At 34.6% G+C, this 14,722-nt stretch overlaps 1 protein-coding gene across 1 annotated transcript; it reads right to left on the bottom strand.

Moving 5' to 3' along the window:
- Window positions 1-357: 357 nt before the first annotated feature.
- Smp_158790 (hypothetical protein) lies at window positions 358-10,355 on the bottom strand (the record flags this gene model as incomplete). The annotated part of the gene is made up of 10 exons (XM_018788497.1): window positions 358-500; window positions 1,887-1,947; window positions 1,989-2,112; window positions 6,087-6,270; window positions 7,133-7,329; window positions 8,099-8,189; window positions 8,418-8,488; window positions 8,522-8,564; window positions 8,595-8,792; window positions 10,331-10,355. The coding sequence occupies 10 exons, from the start codon at window positions 10,353-10,355 to the stop codon at window positions 358-360; spliced, it is 1,137 nt and encodes a 378-aa protein (XP_018654034.1).
- Window positions 10,356-14,722: the final 4,367 nt, after the last annotated feature.

Genomic DNA, 14,722 nt, shown 5'->3' with positions numbered 1-14,722 from the left:
ATAAGTCTGGATGTGTGAGAAATTTTACTGCCTGAAGTACTCTTGTTTAAGAGTAATTAAAAACATTATTTAAGGTGCAGTTATGATTCGTAACTGATAGTATTGTTAAGTTTTATACAATCACAAGCAGTTTTAGACATACACTTCAGGTATTAATTCCTCTTTGGAAAGTTCCCTTACGGTCAAATGCAACTAAGATATCTAATCCTCCTAAAATCTTTTGTGAAGTACCATATGCATTGGTTATCAATCATTTAACTCTGTGTTTCTTAAGAAGACGTTATAAGGAGTAAAATAGCTTCATTGGTGCTTACCGAAAGAATCAAAAGACTTTTGTACTATAACCAAAAATGACTTTCAACCTACAATTTTTTGGGCCATTTTAATCCAGCAGGGACTGCAGTTTTCTAAGTAAGTAGAAAATCGTGGAGTGCGCAATAGAACCAGAGTATGTACGGGCTGTAGACGATCAAACAGTGCTAAAGATAAAATATCTAAACCTAAAAAATAAAAAACAGGGATTTCAACTTCATGAATTTGTACGTTTCACATGTTCATGGTCAGTGGGTTTAAGGCGATGTAGATCAGCGTTTGGTAATTATAAAAAACCTGTGTTCTATACATGATAGTGGTTTCTGTAAAAATGAGTATATATCACACAGAAAAATACATTAAATTTATCATGAGGTAATGCTTCTTCATTACTATATGATCGTGAAAAATACTAAGTGATAGAAATCCAGATCAAACTAAGAGTTGCAAAGTGTTTTTCTTGACAAATGTCGCAATTTCTATTACCAATATAGTGTTTAATGATCTAAATAAAGAATTAATAATTTGTAAAGTACATATTTACTACCTTTGTTTTTGAATAACTAACCAGGTGATCATTTCATTTTATTTATCCAAGATGCATTCTGGAATTAAAATAACATCACTGAAATTCTCTGAATTTAATTAACTACGAAGCACTACTTGTACATAACGTACAGCATAATGTGACTTCTATTACCCTCCATAGTTACAAACTTATTTATCCACAAATGATATTTACTAAAAACCGAATTCTTACTGAATGCGTTTCCCTTCTTGAATGACTTATTCTTAGAAGCCTTCTTATTTGTACAAAAATAGAGAGTTAATTTCAACTCGCATAGTCTTTGAGTAAATTTTAAATCCACTTAGTCAATAGCTAACATTTTCAGTAAATATAAAAACAACCTACACTTTCACTCCAACATACTTTTAATTAAGTTATGATACTTCAAATTAATTAATATATATTGTTAGCTTCATTGACAAAAACTTCATGAATTTGAATGTTCATCATATAAACGATTTGAGAGAATCGTTTCAATTCCCTACTCGATTGACACGAATAATGTAAATCATCTCAGTCGTCTGTCTCACTAATCAGAAATTTTACAAGCGTAAGTAGCAATAGGATAAGTACATATTGATAACAGTGTAGTCACAAAGCATTTTTGAAAGCTTAATGTCTTTATTTATTGTTTAGATGCCCAATATGCGAAGTGAAAGATAAAGTGACAGTTTTTTTCATCTGAATTTCAGATTCTTTTAAAAGGTTTTAGAATAGGACAATAAATACGATATAATCAAGCAAATAATTATGGTAGATTTTCGCGAGAACTGAAATAATTACCTTCTCAGTTGCTTATTTTTGTAACTCGAAAAATTACTGCTAATAGTAGTAATTCTAATGAGGTATTGAATGTAGCACAAAACTAGCAAACATATTAAATCAGTTATCCCCAAATATTTGACGACATTAATATTGAAGGCTTGATCTGTAAGTTTTACACAAGATGTATCAAGTTTGAGCTCAGACGAATAAGATCTATTTATCCAAAGTTAAAACAACATACCTTTATTATACTCATCGATGATCGCAGAATTATCGAAAACATTCCGGAATTTCGGCAAACACTGGAAGAATTATAAGTTAAGAAACTAAAACATCGCCTTACCATATATGTGATGAGAAATTCTACGGTGATTAAAACCGAAACCAGAAGAAAGAAGTTGACTCCTGCCTTTGTGGGAAACTGAATTATTTGCTTTAAAGTTTTGCTTGGGAAAATAAAACAATGCCTAGTTTTAAAGATATCAGAAATAAGGGTTATTCAATCATTGAATGAAATTCAAGAAGTAGACAATCAATACATACATCCCTTATTTTCTCTAAAATATATATGTAAATATATATATAGCTTCATTTGTCTAAATAGATGAGTCTATCTCAGAAATCTTCGCACTGGTAAAAACTACAGATGATCTGAGGCGCGTTCACAGCCTAAACGACGTAAAGAGTTGTTTAAGATATTGAGACGTAAATGGTCAATCGTCCAGTTTAGATGCTTCTTTAATTTTCTCAAACTTTATATAAGCTGTAGAATTCACTGGTCAAATAAGTGCATTTCTTAGCTCACTTACGTCTAAGCTCATGATTTGATGTTACCCAGCAAAGTCGTCTGATTATTGGAGAAAACTGAGATGTGTGCTCGTAAGTATCGTAGGCAGACCACTGAATAAAGTTTGAATGATTACGACAGACAGATCATGTATCAACGATATCGTTCTGTAAAGACAGTATTAATTAAAACTAATTATGAATAAATTAGGTTAATGGTGTATATAGGAAGATGGGGTATTAGGCAGTGATATCCATCACCTTGGTCACGGGTAGTTCTATCGTTTGGTTGGAAATGGTAACAAATATGTCCAAGGTTTATTTTCAGCATCAGATTTACTTAGTTCTTCTCTTTTCACTCTAAGTTTGGTCGTTTTTGTTAATCAGATAAATGGGTTTTTGTTGTTTTCCTTTTCACGCTATCCATAGTCAATAAAATTGTGTTCTGCCATGATTAAACAGATTTACCTAAAAATATTTTTGAGCCAGTGTCTTTAAAACTTTTTCAGAGTTTTTTAACATACTTTTAAGTACTACTTATCCGATAAAAAGACCATATTTAATAATGTTGTTTAGATTTGCAATATGATTGAGTAAATAAGATTCTACTACAGTTTTTGAGATACCGCAAATCATAATTTGACTTACAGAGGGATGTCAATCTATCAAAACACATGAAGTCAATGTAAGGTAAATCGCATTCAGAGTCCATTTGGAGACATGTTCTTGCAACACTAAATAGAAGCAAAACTTTTATTGTTTATATGATTGTTTTCCTCTTCTTTACTAGTAAACGGACTGTGGATATGAATATTTGACACATCTGACTCTTATGTTTGATGGTATGATTTTAATTTTATTATGAAGAATCTGGTAACAACGTATGGAGAATTATGACAAGAAACGTTGATAATTCTTTTCAAAACCATTTGTTGATTGATACCAAGTCGCTGTTTTTATTCTAATGAGCTGGTTACTATAGATAAAAGGTTTGGTAACTCAAAGCAAACAGTATGTGCACTGTTTTAAGTTTTGAAAAGGAAACATATTACATCTCTTCATCCAGTTCCTCAAAAATTGTTGAAACTAAAAATTGCTCTATGTTATATTATTATACTGAATAGTATTTGGTGGGTGAATAAATCCATCAATTAGTGTTGAGGGCTTTAAACAAGTGTGGAGTTATGCTACTCAAAAAGCAAGATAAGAATATTCAGTAAACTATAACAACAGTGCATACATAAGGTTGGTACATTCTGACAGAAAAATGATAAAATTTAAAGCATCATGCTACCAAAACCCATGGTAAGACAGTCAACCATTTACTCTGCAACTGGAAGAAACTAATGACTGTACATAATACCCCATGTTATCTAGACTACCAGCTATAACGTTTTGTGTATTAATGATATATCATATGTGGAACTTAATCATTGTGAATCCTCCTACCATTTTCTTTAGTCACATTTAATCTTAGATATTGAGAGAGACTGTGAATAGAAATGCACAACCTGCTGCGTGAAATATGTCTTATAATCGTAACAAACGAGTTACTTTTTGTCCAGTACTTTATATTTGGGATCTCACTATATATTAATGGCTTCATATGTTTTATGTATCGGTGCTAGGGAAAATATGTTTTGCACACAACAGTTTTTTTAATTATATAAGACTTGAAACGCTACGTACAGTAGATCTTAGTTAGTGGTCAAACATGTGTCTCCACTGAGATCTTGTTGACAAGTAGATAATTTTCACATGATTCGACTTTTTAAAGCGCCCGCCAAATTCAGCACTTGGTTCAGAAGATTGGCAACTTTACTTTCCAATGACAGACAAAAAAGGAATACAAACCTACTCCTAGAAAATACCGAACATATTTAGGAATTTAATCTCATGGTATGGATTTAGAGATTCTTATAAAGTGAATACTAAACTTATTATGTAACACATCTATTTTTACAGTTATACATAACCCAACCCTGAGAAATAGACAAGAAAAGTTTGATATTTATAATGAACACGTATATAAGTAGAAAATAAGAAGCTTAATTTCAGGAATATTGTTAAAAATTCATATTTATGATAAGAATCATTTGTCACTTAGTCAAAGTGGTTTGTAATAATGAATTGAAAGTCGGTTCGCAATTAAAAATATGCTAGTCCAATAAGTCAAATGCTCTCGGCAAGATCCCGGATGAGTATTACATGGTTTCCCTTATAGCATTTGTCCCAAATTCAAATCGAAGACAAAATAGGGTGACAAAATGTTATGTCCGGCTTAAAATAGAACCATTCTATATAACTTAGTAAACCACCGTTTATTCTTTACTTGTTCGCAGTTTTCCGTACTTCTGGAATTACGCAAAACTCGTAGACATTCCAAAATAGTATAGCAATGTCCCCAGTAAGAGCTGGAAATTCCCTAAACTGGGGACCACTTTAGTATTAGTGTCTTCTAAAACGACTGAGAATAATAATTTGCAACTATCAACCTCAACAAGCTTTATGTTTCATGACAAGTGTACGTTTTAGCCAGAGCCGGAAGTTTGGCTACCATAGCTAGTATATTAAACTTTGGAAAATCAGATTATCATCATAGAAAACTTACTCCAAACAAAATTTCAGTGACCCGTTTTGTATGTAATTATTTTAAACAGAACCTCATTCTAAACAAAGATGTATGTTGGCCAGCAGTGGAACCCAGAACGTGCGTTTCTATCTATATGGGACTCGTCAGCTGAGTGCTAATGCATCCTAGAGTTGATATTTACTCAGGGACTCCAACCCAGTACCGCTTGCTTCAAAAGTCATTGCCCTAACCACTTAGCTACTGAGTCCTGATAGACACTTACTAGTGCAACGGGGTGAAGTTTGAATCCACTTGATACTATTTTACTTGAACCTTCCAATTACTGTTTAGGACTACAATCGATCAGTTTCAACATCATTCTTCTAAATGTTCTGTTTTAATAATGATAGCTCTTGATTTTGGAGTTGTGGAGATCGTCGAGTGTTATCGAAATCACCGACCAATTTAAGTTGGACAATCATTGAAATGATGGTTTTCATTAGTTTTGGATGTCTCTTACCGTTAGCTTCAATAGTTATTGCCATATAACACCTAAATAGCACAACTGACGTCTGTTCTGACTCAAAAAATTTTTAGTCAATGATAAGCCATTCGACTTACTACAAAATTAGTGCGCGTACATAGAAATGGTGGGTTTAATAGTGGTTATATTTCGATAACATGCTATCATTGAAACGGTTTTAATTGCTCATAAACTTGACAGAATTAGTTTCCGTACAACAGCAAGATAATATGGTGAGTTTCTTTTAGTCTTTTCATAGAAATCGTGATGATAAGGGACGTTGACTACAATGTCAAAATAACGGTATACGCAAAAGAATAATTAAATATAGTTCACTTTGCTATAAAACTTATAAAACTTAGTGTGTCGACATAAAAAATATACTTTAAATAAACGTGTCTCGTTATCACGAGCTGTGATGTGCTAAGATATCAAGGTCTGGCTGATTCTAAAAGAAAAATCGTTTGATGCATTTAGAAAACTGTTAGCTTCTTTCCTTTATATTACTGTACTAAAGTGAAGCTATCACTAACCAGGGTTTCTGCTTAAACATTACTTACCTAAGTGAATTTGCCTCGTGATCTCCATCTTCAACCAAGGGGGATCTCTGCAGCTTTTTAATATGTTTGATATTACGATTGATAAGGACGCATACAATGGATATTGCTGAGGCAGAAATATCAATGAATTCTTGTCCCCGTATACTTAACTCCATGTATTTTTCAAGGTACTCAAAATCCACACCTTGATAGGGAAAGTTATCAAGCATACAAAAGTAGTCGATCTGAACAGTGTGTTAGAGGCGCTTTCTAATTAAAAACACTGAGTTATACCCAAAAATCTTGGTACATTTAGTCACTAAATGTTTTCTTGAAATAACATGACCTATGTATTTCGTTACTTTTTACATACAGATATTTTTGGACACAACGTGAGGTTTTTATTGAAATACATTCAACTGAGAAGTAAAACAAATCATAATTACAAAAGCATCTTGATTTCAACTTATAACAATGTTTGAAGGAGACTTTAAAGTTTATTTTGAAATTCCAAATATATATAGTCCTAGCTATATAAGCGAAGTCCATGACAGATGTCGTCTTATCAGCTCTATTCGCTGCTAAACGTAAACTGATTAACAACTACCATTACCACAAAAGTTTTTTATGTTTTTCTTGACACCACCCTATATACGAAAAAGAACTTTTGTTTAGTATTGACAAAGCTACATAAGCGGGATTTTCTCACAGAGCGAATTTTAACAAAACCATATTGTTTTGTTGCTATGTTGCAAACAATGTCTGTATGTAAAGATGTAAATTATCAACTATTCGAATAGTTACATAATACATTGGCGGCCAAAATACTTTTTATCCTGTGGTTGTTGTTGTTGTTTGAAATAACTTTCTGAGTTTCCGATAATCTAGTTAAATAATAATGTCCTTTGAAGCAACGGCTCGAAGTTCCTTAAATAGAAGAATGTGTACTTTAAAGACTCAAACCGTTTAAGAAATTTCAGCACTGGTAAGATTCAGAAAAGCTTGTACTATTGTTTTAAATATTCGAAACATTAAAGTTTATACCACTAAATATATTTTAAACTTACTCGTAAAATATTTGAATCCACGAACTAAAGTAGAAATCCAAATTTTAAACTCATCTCTCTTTAGGACGTCAGTTAAATGTCTACGCTTTGATAGATGCGAAATACTAAGATTGTTATATATACTGGAGTTGATTGTTATCACAGCTAGCAAAACTTCTTTCGGGAAAGACATGGAACAAAACGGGACGCTGAGCTCCCTAGAGCAAATTTTATTTAACCATGCGACAAAAAAATGTATTTACCGCTTTTTATCGTTAAATGTATGGTAGCCAGGTGAAAATAAAGCTGGTTTAACGTTCTCAGTACCGACCAAAAAGCAAATCTTGTAAAACAGTGGAAGAAGCAAAGTAAAACTTTCGCAAATTTTGTCTTTGAGAGCGTTTGAAACACAGTTTTTAAAGGTCTGAAATTGCTCAAATATTCCGCCACAAATATTGGTAATCTCCTTAACTAGAATGTCTGAGCATATGCCATAAGCGTACATTGTCGTTATCCTCAGCACCGATAGCAAATCCTCCACAGTAACATTTTTATACATTAATTGCTTTAAAACCATAAGAATTTAATAGGATAAAACCTACAGAAACTAAATTCATCACTACAGAAAAAAATATATACGTGAGAGAGCATTCAGTTTCCATAATTACTTCAGGTATTTTTATCGGGGTCCTTTTATTCGTATACAAGAAGCTAAACTTGCTGATGCTATTACGGTAAAACTTACGCGTGCACTTCCCTTAACAAACTCAGCAAAGTTGGTAATAAAATACACAAAGACTTTTCTTCTATTTTCATGTCTGACTTTGAGATCGCACATTCTTTATTCGATTGTTTAAGGTGTCTAGAATTATAAATTTGTTTTCTTGCAAAACGTTCAACGAAATTTAGAAATTTGTTGAGTTCCTTAAGTGGCATACTTTCTGTCTCTCTTTCATATCTGCAAATAACTTTACTTAAGCAGCTTACTTGAAGATATTAGCGACACAGGTTATTCCTAATATTCCCAATTGTGCTGTGCAATCTTCCATAATATCTGAAATAGCCTTCAGAAACTGTCCTAAAATTGATGGGCATATAAAAAGTTCCAATGGGCCATTATAACTTCAGAATGAAGGTTGGCAGTCTATCAACTTACTACATTATAAAACTATTTGTAATCTTCACAAGCCCTGGCAAAAGTCCATTTTCGTAGTCATGGTTTGAATCAATGGCTTTTACAATTTGGCTAATTCCTAATAGGCAGTTACAGTGGCCAACTATCTCGAACAATTTTAGAATAACTCACCATGAGGCACAAAACCTGAAGACATCAGCTCTACTTCTGTACCTATTCTTTGTAAGCATTTCAAAACATTTCTGAAGTTATATTAAGCAAAACAAATTTAATACCTGAAACAAGGGTTTTTAAAAGAAATGTTGCCAAACAGGAGTTCTAAAATAATTCAAACTAACGTATACATACCAATGACACCAGATGTACAAATCAGTTTAGTTGCATCACCATTAAACTTATCAACCAGGAGTTCAATGAATATAAATGTAATTTCTTTAATTTGATCATCATTAGAATTTAGAAGGGCACGTAAAACCACTGGAAGCTCTTTATATTTGCAAATTTCAACAAAGCTTTGATTGCAGAGGGACAATTTGAACAAACAATCTGTGCAGGGGTAAATATTAAACTAATCAGTTAAACCTAGTCCGATTTCCACAACGTCCCTGTTCTTGTTTCTTAGGATCAACTCCGCAACTTTCTGGAAACTGATCCTTACTGACTCAAAACACTTTCTTGGAAGGTGCTTAAGAAGACAATTCAAGTAGCAGATTGAAAATGATTCCAGATAAGAAGATATGGTATTAATTAATACGAAAATATAATTTGTTATTAGATCTAATGTAAGCGATAAATCCTGAAATACCTGGAAGCGCCGAATTCGCAGCTGCGATGTTGTCCAATAAACTGCAAAACAGCTTAAGGCTATAAATGTAATCCTGACTTTTGTCAATGGTTGCGATAACCTGTGAATAAATTGGTATATAACTGCCTACCTGATAGTATGTGTAACTCAGATACTTAAGCTTTAGTTTGGGACTAGCTAGAAGAAACAAACATTGTAAAACTATATTGTAGTTGGGAGTCCAGTTTATTTATTGGTATTTACCTGTAAAAGTACATTGATCTTTCTCAAGAAGTTCTGTAGAATTCGTCCCTGAGTATAGAACTTTAGGATCGAATTAATTACTTAAAATAGCAGTTATAGACTTGTCGATCAACTTTTCACTGCAGATTATAGTTTCACAGCGAAGATTGGAGACCTCAATAAAGTTCAAATACTTGTTTGCATATAGTTGACGGATATTATGCTCCAAGGATTGGTCGAAAATAACGGATGTCAGACAACAAATGCAGTTAAGATTTCGAAGTATATCAGATTCATACTCTGAAGACGAAGATTTCTCAAATATGAGACTATCAACACCGTGACTACAAATCATTCACGACAACAGGTTAATGAGTTTGTTATGCTGCATCTTATTAAAGCTTTCAATGGTCATTGTCATCATGACAGACTAATGCAAACCAATTGCCTCTCACATTTGCTTCTAAATGTTAAAGTACACTTCGAAGATCTCGGAAACATACAATAAAGCTAGTCTAGCTACTCATCTTCACTAATCCTAAGGAATTTGACAGTTATTTAGAATTTGAAAAATCTTGAACCTAAGAGGATGAGTTAGTCTCGGGAAGGTAGGGTTGTTGAAACCAGCAGCCGTCACATTACTGATTAGGTGACTGATAGTTTGCAGTATGTAAACTGTAAAAATAGGACTCAGGAGACCGGAGAATGGACAAAGTTATGAGGAGCAAACGAAAGGATTGAATTAATAGGCCTTGGGTGTGTACTAAGTTTTCAAGTTTCTGTTATAAGCTATCCTCTTAGATGTTTTTAATCGGTTAAATAAGAGAGGGTTCTAGATAAATTCTACTTTTTAATAAAATGAGGAGGACTTCGCTTGGATCGTTGCTCTTTTATGTGGTTCCCATAGAGCATTACGTCGTGGTATTCACCGCTCGACTTCAGTGACAAATTTTTGTATGAGAGTTATGGGGTATCTATTTCGTTATTCATTGATGTAAGGTTACCTCTAATACCCCTATAATCTAATGAAAACTTTCCAAAAGTGCTACCGTCATACCTTTCCGACACTTTCTGGCATCCATAGTTTCTGCTATCAAAGGGCCGAAATAGCACCCAAGTGAAGTACTGAAGTGGAGAGGACCTCAAACAAAGTCGTCGACGCTCATCCTCTTTGTGGTTTGAAATGGCAGCGTTTTGAGTTTTTGAAGTCCGAATGTTAGGCCATGTTTGTATGATTGCTCTCTCGGTAGCACTGAATCTTGTGCGTCGCCTTAACATATGATAGTTCTAGTCAGTTTGATAACGTCCACAAAAATCCAGATCAGTGAAATGAGTTTCTCCTTTTGATCGTTGATATGTATTACATAGGACGCTCAATACGGAACTTTGTGAAACATCAGTCATCGACTCTTTTCAGTCTAACCGTGGGTGCGGAACGCTCGACCCTGTAAATAGTTCCTTACTCAGGAGAAAGTAGTTCCATGAGACCCAATGTGCTATTTAAGACGGAAAGATAGTGGACAGAAATTTGTCTAAATCTCTCGAATTTTTAAGATGCAGTGCATACATGGTGACTTTTTAATCCCATATTTTTGTCAAGCCCACATAAGATAATAAACCGTTTGTGACTGAACTGATGTTACAACTGTTTTTCAATTTTTATGCAAGGATAAAGCGTCGTATATATTTTCGTTGATTCAGTGGTTTAGTTAGAAGTTTCAACTAAAAATATTGACTGTTTTCAAACTTCATGACTAAGCGCATGATGTTTATGCTTTACCTATTATATATTAAGCTTTACGACTCAATATTTACCAATCTGACTAACTAGCTAAGTGGGATGATTTTAATATGTCACCTGGGGCGAGTTCATAATGAAAACACTTATTTGTTATTCTTACTGCTAATCTCAACTCTTAATTAACTAACTTACAGTTCTATAGTAACTTTGGAAAGTGATTGAATTTCCTCAGGGTCTGTTTATTATAACTCAAAAGCCGTCCACAAATTATGGTCACACCACTGCTTTGTAAGTTATAAGTCCTATGCAACATTTGTGAGAAACCGAGTAAACTTGGTTTATCCATGGTCGAAAATGCTAAACAATAACGCGAGACCCTTTGTAAACGCTCGAACATTTTCAAGATGATGACATGTACATCAACCAGTTGTGTTACTTAGCTGAAAACAACGGGTTGAGTTTCACCGTTGATAGTAGTAAGACTAATCCGAGTGAGGAAAAACCTAATAGACTACTACCAAGAGTTGGAATGTCAAAGAAAAAATGTGACTAAAAGCGGAAGCGAAATTAGATTGGTAGATACATCGATATCTTGTTGTTAGTGTTACGATCTCAGCGACAGGGAATTTATAGCCAGCTTTCAACAATGCCTTATTCATGTAAAATCAATGTATCCCTAACAAATTTTTTCATTATCAGCTGGATCTAATTTGTATATTCACATACATCTCTTGATTTTTGAGAACGACCCACTACAAAAAATACTTTGGTACATTTTTTCTCTCCCTTTGTTGCTCTCACATTAGGTTCTTCCTCGTTAAATTTCAAAAACTTTCGATTTAGTCCTAAGGAATACATTGTTATTAAACATTACTTTTTATTCGTGTCGACAGTTGAATATCATTAATAGAGCAATCTTTCACTGAAGAACGTCACTTGCATATTACTGCACACAATATTTATTAACGTTTTCCTCACGCAGATTCGCGTACACTATCAATCATTGAAAATAACAGTTTAGATTGTTTCAACGTACAAAAATAAAACCACACAGACTGTCAAGTATTAAGGGGGCAGTAACGAATAACGGATCTGTTTGAAGAAGATTCACTAAGGCTACAGTGTATGTCGTGTACTGGGAGATAGAACTGGACATTTCATAGTATATCGTAGGAATACATTTAGAAATCTGAGGGGTGAGACTCCTTTCCTGATAGTCAGTATGTGTTTAGTAATGACAAACTGCTATTTGTGTGGTAGAATTATCTGAAAGCAATAAAAATAAGACAGTGCTTGTAGGGTATGTCCCATGGTCCCGTATTAGGTTAATTCGAAGGGCATCAGACTTTATTCTCTAGTAGTCTCAGAAGGTAAATCCTTTCTAGAATACATGCGAATCTGGAGAACACTTTTGATCATCCGGGTGCATCTAAATCTAACATCATAAAACACTGATATAACACATTGTCTGATATAAAGAAACATAGTGACTCATGCGTACTGGTTCATTTCGAGCAATTTTCACATACTATCCTTCCAAGTTGTGTCTGAGTGCTACGTCTCACATAATTCGTGTAATTATTACCTCCACTCTATGTAAGTGCTGTGGTTTTTAAGAAAACCCACTACACATTTTCTTTATTTATTTGAACACAAATATTGGTACAAAGAGGCACTGAATACATATGCACCACACGAGTCACTTGATTTGTTTGAGGGTTGTGATACTGCCCGGATGCCCAGACTGCAGCAAGTGGTTTTCTTAGGGGACCACACCCGGAGCCTTCGACCTAAAGGTTTGATTTACAAGGCAGTGGAGCATCATAAGGAGATGCAGTCCAATGGTAGCCGGTGACCAGCAACTGGTTGATATACCATTTGTTCCCTCAGGATACTGGAGCCCATGTGCACCACTAGACTGGAATCAGGGTTTTCCAACGCCACTAGGTGAACCCTCCATATCCGCCAACCCGAGTGGAGTGCCGGACAGTTGCTTTCCGTCCTCTCAATTCTGTAAACAACGCCTCCGTCTCGAGAAGGTGGTGAGTAGGACTTCCATATCAATGGCTAGTACACGCGTAGCCATATGAGAGCATTTTGCGAGGGAGAGATGACTCTCCCCTCCCCGGGTCGTACCAAGGCATTTTAGTCATAGAGGTGGGATATATTCATCAGAGGTATTTAGGACCATATAACACCGTATTTTATGAGCAGTTAGTTTAATCTAGACCCCAAGTAGCATTGATTCTCACATCAAATGTTTGTGGCTACTACTTTTATCTTTCAATGTATCAGCTTGTAGTCTGTGTATACGACACAAAGTTTTAACTCAATTTGGTTGCCTCATTCTCAACAAAGACAGTTTTAAATTACCTTAAATGCAAGGGTTCACTTATTTCAAAAACTTGCGTTCGCGAAATATTTCCTCCTTGCCCATTCTACGATTTTAGAAAGGTTACACTGATTCCCTATGGTTTAATTTGAGTTTAGGATGACAATTCTACAGTTATCTGCATTCATCCTGCCATTGTCTCTTTAATTTTGACACTCCCCCTCTCGGTGTGTATAACAAAGCCAACTGTAATCCTACTTATTGGGTTTTGTGGCTTCTGAACTTTTATTCACTTTCGTTTGTTTTTTTGGGCTCATTATTCTTCTTATACCTTCATGAATTTTACATCTTTTATCATACTTCTATTATACATCGTTTCATCTAGTTGTTTGTCATGAAGCCTTCATTTTGAGATTTCATAATATATATATATATATATTTCGTTGTTTCATGTACATAAACATATTCCCATGGTATATCACTATGACAATTTTTCGGCTGCTTCCCTTCCTCGTAATTATTTTTATCAAAATCATGAGGATCATGTTTTATCTCGAAAGACTTATTATCTTGACAAATATATCATCATAAAGAAAATCATCTGAAATTACTGAGGTTCACAGTATTTCAGGGAATGATCCCAATAAAATGTTTTTTCACTTAAATTTTTGGTTTTGTATTTTCTGCCTTTGAAAAGTTACTCTGCCACCGACTCCGATGATTATTGTAACTATCGAAATACTAATGTTCGACCTGAATTCAGGACTAAAAAACCAAAGTTTTTTCGATTAGATCAGACAACGTTCTTCTGCATAGCGTGCGAAGCGTTCTAGAGTAGCTCGTATTAAATTATATCCAAACACAAACCTTGAGTTCCGCATAAACAGTTCTAACCCAAGAGAGAGTAAATTATATTAAAAGTACAAAATATCCAAAACAGTACAGCCTTTGGAGTTGATGGCTTCTCCTAGCTGTCCACGTATCCCGTCATTCCCTCCAGATGTTGACGTCTTCATGATCTAGTCGATCACCAGGAGAAAGAGAAAGGGTTAGAGTAAGCAACCTTGAGGTAAGATGGTGGTTGGAGGTGGTCAACAGGAAACCCTGGACCCAGGTTTCGTGCTACTTGGCACTCATCAGCAAGGTGTACCTGTAATCTTGAGGGAACTGATGCTCCCTGGTGGATTCGATCCCGTGTCACTCAGCTTCACAGTCAGAGACGTTACCATTGAGCTATTCGGGCCGCGACCAACCTTCTGTAGGACTGAGCTGTGATCACAATTGATTGATCACTGGGTGGTGATCAATGTCATGCGTGTCAAGTCTTTCTTAGTGCTGATCGAATGCTAACGATCGAGATGCAATGTGGCCACCAG

The sequence above is a fragment of the Schistosoma mansoni genome, chromosome W (genome assembly GCF_000237925.1).
Source record: "Schistosoma mansoni strain Puerto Rico chromosome W, complete genome".
NCBI classification, from domain to species: domain Eukaryota; kingdom Metazoa; phylum Platyhelminthes; class Trematoda; order Strigeidida; family Schistosomatidae; genus Schistosoma; species Schistosoma mansoni.
The sequence above is the reverse complement of the archived record's forward strand: the minus strand, read 5'-3'. Positions and strand labels throughout refer to the sequence as shown.